At 40.7% G+C, this 7158-nt stretch overlaps 1 protein-coding gene across 1 annotated transcript in view; it reads right to left on the reverse strand.

Annotated features, from left to right (window-relative positions):
- Positions 1-2836, reverse strand: part of LOC122539241 (uncharacterized protein C4orf45) — a 39076-nt gene extending 36240 nt beyond the window's left edge. Inside the window, exon 1 of the mRNA XM_043673943.1 lies at positions 2800-2836. Coding sequence (XP_043529878.1) covers positions 2800-2836 — 37 coding nt within the window. The remainder of the gene's footprint in view (positions 1-2799) is intronic.
- Positions 2837-7158: the final 4322 nt, after the last annotated feature.

The raw sequence follows: 7158 nt of genomic DNA on the forward strand, positions 1-7158 counted from the left end.
CTGGTAGGTATAGGGAATGCTGGATGATTAAAGAAATTGAAGGTTTGGTTAAGAAAAAAAAGGAAGCATATGTCAGGTATAGACAGGATAGATCAAGTGAATCCTTAGAAGAATATAAAGGAAGTAGGTGTATAATTAAGAGGGAAATCAGGAGAGCAAAAAGCGGACATGAGATAGCTTTGGCAAATAGAGTTAAGGAGAATCCAAAGGGTTTTTACAAATACATTAAGGACAAAAGGGTAACTAGGGAGAGAATAGGGCCCCTCAAAGATCAGCAAGGCGGCCGTTGTGTGGAGCCGCAGGAGATGGGGCAGATACTAAACAAGTATTTTGCATTAGTACTTACTGTGGCAAAGAACATGGAAGATATAAAATGTAGGGAAATAGATGGTGACATCTTGAAAAATTCAAAGTTTGTGAGAAGATTTGTGGCTCGGGTGCTCGGTGTTGTGGTTCTGTTCGCCGAGCTGGGAATTTGTGTTGCAGACGTTTCGTCCCCTGTCTAGGTGACATCCTCAGTGCTTGGGAGCCTCCTGTGAAGCGCTTCTGTGATCTTTCCTCCGGCATTTACAGTGGTTTGAATCTGCTGCTTCCGGGTGTCAGTTCCAGCTGTCCGCTGCAGTGGTCGGTATATTGGGTCCAGGTCGATGTGCTTATGGATTGAATCTGTGGATGAGTGCCATGCCTCTAGGAATTCCCTGGCTGTTCTCTGTTTGGCTTGTCCTACACCAACTAGGCACGAAACGACACGACCAGCTATCCTTAGTAGCCACACATGCAGATGACAAGCAACATGAATTCGACTGGGACAACACTACTATTATAGGACAAGCCAAACCACTATAAATGCCAGAGTAAAGATCACAGAAGCGCTTCACAGGAGGCTCCCAAGCACTGAGGATGTCACCTAGACAGGGGACGAAATGTCTGCAACACAAATTCCCAGCTCGGTGAACAGAACCACGACATTTTGAAAGATGTCCATATTACAGAGGAGTAAGGGCTGGATGACTTGCAATGCATAAAAGTGGATAAATCCCCAGGACCTGGTCAGGTGCACCCTAGAATTCTGTGGGAAGCTAGAGAAGTGATTGCTGGGCCTCTTGTTGAGATATTTGTATTATCGATATTCACAGGTGAGGTGCCGGTAGACTGGAGGTTGGCAAACGTGGTGCCACTATTTAAGAAAGGTGGTAAGGACAAGCCAGGGAACTATAGACCAGTGAGCCTGACCTCGGTGGTGGGCATGTTGTTGGAGGGAATCCTGAGGGAAGGATGTACATGTATTTGGAAAGGCAAGGACTGATTAGATATAGTCAACATGGCTCTGTGTGTGGGAAATCATGTCTCACAAACTTGATTGAGTTTTTTGAAGAAGTAACAAAGAGGATTGATGAGGGCAGAGCGGTAGATGTGATCTATTTGGACTTCAGTAAGGCGTTCGACAAGGTTCCCTATGGGAGACTGGTGAGTAAGGTTAGATCTCATGGAATACAGGCAGAACTCGCCATTTAGATACAGAACTGGCTCAAATGTAGAAGACAGAGGATGGTGGTGGAGGGTTGTTTTTCAGACTGGAGACCTGTGACCAGTGGTGTGCCACAAGGATCGGTGCTGGGTACACTACTTTTCATCATTTATATAAATGATTTGGATGTGAGCATAAGAGATATAGTTAGTACGTTTGCTGATGACACCAAAATTGGAGATGTAGTGGACAGCGAAGAAGGTTACCTCAGATTACAATGGGATCTTCATCAGATGGGCCAATAGGCAGAGAAGTGGCAAGTGGAGTTTAATCTAGATAAATGTGAGGTGCTGCATTTTGGGAAAGCAAATCTTAGCAGGACTTATACACTTAATGGTAAGGTCCTGGGGAGTGTTGCTGAACAAGGAGACCTTGGAGTGCAGGTTCATAGCTCCTTGAAAGTGGAGTCGAAGGTAGATAGGATCGTGAAGAAGGCGTTTAGTATGCTTTCCTTTATTGGTCAGAGTATCGAGTACAGGATTTGGGAGGTCATGTTGCAGCTGTACAGGACATTGGTTAGGCCACTGTTGGAATATTGTGTGCAATTCTGGTCTCCTTCCTATCAGAAAGATGTTGTGAAACTTGAAAGGGTCCAGAAAAGATTTACAAGGATGTTGCCAGGGTTGGAGAATTTGAGCTATACGGAAAGGATGAATAGGCTGGGGCTGTTTTCCCTGCAGCGTCAGAGGCTGAGGGGTGACCTTATAGAGGTTTATAAAATCATGAGGGGCATGGATAGGATAAATAGACAAAGTCTTTTCCCTGGGGTGGGGAAGTCCAGAAATAGAGGGCATAGGTTTAGGGTGAGAGGAGAAAGATATAAAAGAGACCTAAGAGGCAACATTTTCACTCAGAGGGTAGTACGTGTATGGAATGAGCTGCCAGAGGAAGTGGTGGAGGCTGGTACAATTGCAACATTTAAAAGGCATTTAGATGAGTATATGAATAGGAAGGGTTTGGAGGAATATGGGCTGGGTGCTGGTAGGTGGGACTAGATTGGGTTGGGATATCTGGTCAGCATGGACGGGTTGGACCGAAGGGTCTGTTTCCATGCTGTACATCTCTATGACTCTATGACTTTCCACATGTAAATGAACAGTGACTTTGTGACTGGATACTGGCCTCTGTTGAGTTATTGACACCGCTCATGATTCTCTATTCTTTCATATCATTTGTTAATAAAACTATTTTGATACAAATATAAAATATTACTTGAGCTGAAGAAAGGTTCACACTTTACTAATAATGTCTGCAAAAAATAATTTCCTAACTTTTCTCCTGAATAGCCTGAGCCTGATAATCTCCCATTGTGACGGTGTTAACTGAAAAACAGAGCTATTAAGATTACTCTCACTGTCTAGCTCTTGGTCCACAGCCCAATATTTTGTAGTATTATATATACAAGTCCAAGCTTTCTCCAATGCCACCTTTTCAAGGCTATGAGTTTCCCAATCCTACTGTCTGTTGGATTAGAGAGATCCTCTTTAATTCCCTTCTAATCCTTCCACCAATTACTTTGGTTATCAACGTCTTTGCCATGGAAAAGTCCTGCTCTTCCTTACCCTCATTTGATAATGTATAACCAACACAACCTATACAATCTTTTCTCAGAACTAAATTTCTCAAAACTAGAAAGTTCATTATTAACCTCTGCTGTAGTATGCTGTTTGATGTAATCACATCCTTTTGGCAGTGCTGTGACCAGAATTGTATGCCAGTTGTGGCCTAACTAATATTTTATCCAGCTTTAGCATCAACTTGGTTTCGTTGGTTTTATTTTCTAGGCATCAACTGCTAAAGGGAAACTTCTCTGGCTGAAACTACCATCCTGACAATTTGTGTAACCAGAGCTTTGGTTGGGACTTTTAATCAACATGAGAGGAAGGGGGTTGGAGATTAGTGGAAAGCAGGGTTAGGGTAAAAAGAGATCTAGAATTCCCATAGAGAAAAGTGAGGCAATAGAATAGTGCAGTGGATATAAAAACAAATAGAATGGGGTGGGAAGGGACAGCAAGTCTAAAGTTAATAGTACTTCAGGGAGTAATATATATGCAGGTCAGAAAATGAACTTAAAGGCTGTTTATCTGAAAGCAAGAAGCAGCCACAATAATGCAGATGAGCTAGTGGCACAAATCAACATAAATAATTTACATCTAATTATCATTACAGAGACATATGAGGCAGATGTTAGTGTACATGTTGCAGGTTCCATCAACTGATTGGATAACTAGTGAGAAACCAATGTAACCTTTCTGAAAGGTATCCAATGTCATTTAAATGCAATTTAACATTTACATGGTTGGCATTGGGCCTCCCACAGAATCAAGTCACGCAGAAGCAGATATAGGAGGAATTATGGGGAACGAGGAAATGACAGAGATACTCCTAAGAGGCAGAAAGAGCAGGCAAGACTATAAACTCACTGATGCACTTACTTAGAGCAATAGGGAGGATGTTAAAAACAGGGCAAGAGGCCTAGTTAAAGGAGAGGAAGTCTGCAGCTACGGTTATCAGACGTATAGATCAACCGAGATCTTACACCATGAGAACACTTGAAGGGAAATTCAGAATGGAAGGTAATGATTTTATTCAAGTAAAAGATGCGATAGAAGATAATTATCACAGGATGTGATACAATCATTCTATATCAGATACTGCACAGAGTGGAGAATATTTCCAAACACACCATCACCATCACCTTACTGCTACACTCCAGTGAGACAAATCTGGATGTTTTAAGCTGTGGAATTTGGACTTTGGGGTGGTGGGGGCGGGGAAAATATGTCCATGGTGATAATGATGTTAATAATGACATTATAACTACAAGTACTGTGTAAATAAGTAGAAGTAACTTGGTGGAATAATGTAGACTTAGGGAGAAACTTGGAAGATGTGGTATAATGAGATTCATGTAAATCATGATGACATAACTGATCACATGACTGATATCAGTAAGAGAGAAGACTTCAGTTTAGAATGACCATGTGAAGTCTTTGATACTATATTTGATAACCTACAATGTACAGATGCAAATAAAGATGTGCAAATAAAGATGTGCTACAATATGTAGAGAACTGAAAAGCTTCACTTAACAATAGGAGTAGGCAAGCAGCCTCAAGTTATTCCAGACTGGTACTTCAGCATGTCACTAGCAAGATTGGCTTTAAGCATGGGATAAAGCAGAATTCATGTTGAGTCCAGTGACTGTAAAATCCCTAATTAAAAAGTGAAATGCTGTCCCTTGAGCTTGTGTTGAGCTTCACCGGAGCACTGCAACATGCTGGGGACAGAAATGTAAAGTTGAGCACAAGGTGGTGAATTCAAACGGCAAACAACAGGAATCTTCAATGTCATACTTGCAGACTGACAGAGATGTCTTGCAAAGTGATCATTGAATGTTCATTTGCTTTTCTGATGTAGACCACTGTTTTTCTTTAATTTATTCATTATCGGACGTGGATTTAACTGGTTGGGGCAGAATTTATTACCCATTCCTACTGCCCTTGATAGTGGGATTCAAACCCATATGCCCAGAAGTGTCTGGGGTTCTGTATTACTAATTCAGTGATATTACTGTTGGGCCACCATCTCCCCCAGTCAACAATAATTGACCCCACACATTTATTTTTCATTCATTCATAGGATGTGGATGTTTCTGGCCTATTGCCTAACCTTTGTTACTCTTGAGAGGTCTAGTGAGCTTCCTTCTTAAACAGCTGCAAACCATTTGGTGTAGATAGACCCACAATGCAATTAGGGAAGGAATTCCAGGATTTTGACCTAGCGACAATGAAGGAAAAGTGATATATTTCAAGTTAGGATGGTGAGTCTTTTGGAGGATCTTATTCTGTTGTGTTCACACGTATCTGCTGCTTATATCCTTCTAGATATTAGAGGTTGTAGCTTTGAATTGTGCTGAGTCAGGAGCCTTGAATTTCTGGGTAGAGCATCTTGTAGAGTATACACACTGCTGATACTGTCAATTGGTGTGGAGGAAGCACATATTTTTGAATTTGGTCCAAATCAAATGGGCTGCTTTGACTTGGACGGTGTCAAACTAAATGGGCATTGTTGTAGTTGCATCCAGGCAAGTGGAAAGTACTCCATCAGATCCTGCCTTCTGCCTTGTGAATGGTGGATAGACCTAAGGAAGGAATGGAAAAAGTCAGAGATGATCAATGTGGAAATGAGAGAATAGTGGAAATTGAAACTGAAGTGATGGTATTTTTCAGTTCTGAATAAAAGTGCACCAGGACAGTCGCTCAATGTGCTGAATAAAGAGAAGGCCTGAGAGAACAAAGTATATTCCACATGCCTCACATTAAAAAAAAGGACAATATGGGTGCCCTTGGCAATCCTTTTATATGGAGGAAGTAAGATAGCTTAAAGGCAAAATTATTCAATGAGAGGACAAGTTTAACTCAGTAGAAGAGAATAATAGTGGAATACAGACTGGTTGGGACTTGATTCAAGAAAGAAGAAAACCTTCAACCTATCTTGGTTGGGAGTTAAGGTGAGTGGTAAATCTATATAGCACTTCTTTGAAGGCCACTAAATATGGTTTCAGCTATGATGACCAAAACAATACATAGTACTTCAAATGTGGCATAGCCAAGATTTTGTTCAGCCATAGAAAGACTTTCTCCCCTTTTCATTCTCCCCTCAAGTAAAAGAAAGTCTAACGTTCCTTTAACATTTGGATTGATTGTTTGTACTTCAATATCACATTACAGTGGTGTATAGGATTTGGTTAGCTCAGTTGGCAGGACAGCTGCTTTGCAATTCAGAGTTAAGCCAACACCATGGTTCAATTTCCACATTAGCTGAAGTTACCATGAAGGACTTTCCTTCTCAACCTGCCCCTTTACTTGAGGTGTCGAGACACTGAGGTTGAACCATGACCAGTCTTCTCTCTCTAATGAACTCAGGAACTATCATGACTTTATAGCGATGTGTTCATGGATCTCCAAATATCTTTGGATTTTTAAGCTTCCTAGCTGTTCACCATCTAAAAAATTATTGGAACAACACATCTGATCAAAAATGCTTCTTTGTATTTTATGCTTTTGTTTAATTCTTCTTGGGTATCAAAGCATCAATCTTTCTGTCAAGTGCAAAAGGGATTCTTATGTTATCTAAATCATTAACCATGACAGCAAATAGATAAGATTCCAGCAGAAATCCTTGCAGAATGTCACTTTCCAGGCAGTTTGAGTAGATGCCCATTATCCTGACCCTCATTTCTATCAATTAGCAAAGTCAATAATTGTCTTTATTTACATAAACTTTAAATTTCACTCACTGTCTCTTTATTGAATGCCTTCTGAAAGTCTGTGTAAGCATTCCACTGTTTACCACTTTGGTTATTTCCTCAAAAAAGAATCAATTAAATTCATTAAACGCGACACACTGTTTATAGATACACAAGAAAATTATGTCAGATGCTGGAAATCAACAATGTAAGCAGAAAATGTCAGAAATGTTCAGCAGGTCTGGCAGCATCTATGCAGAAAAAAAACTTTATCTCTGCACCAATGTTGCCAGATCAGCTGAGCATTTCTAACCTGATCTCTTCTTACTTTACAAACTCATGTTGGTTGTCTAATCAGCTCAAATTTCTCTAAGTGCTC

This window comes from Chiloscyllium plagiosum, chromosome 32 (genome assembly GCF_004010195.1).
Source record: "Chiloscyllium plagiosum isolate BGI_BamShark_2017 chromosome 32, ASM401019v2, whole genome shotgun sequence".
Lineage (NCBI taxonomy): Eukaryota > Metazoa > Chordata > Chondrichthyes > Orectolobiformes > Hemiscylliidae > Chiloscyllium > Chiloscyllium plagiosum.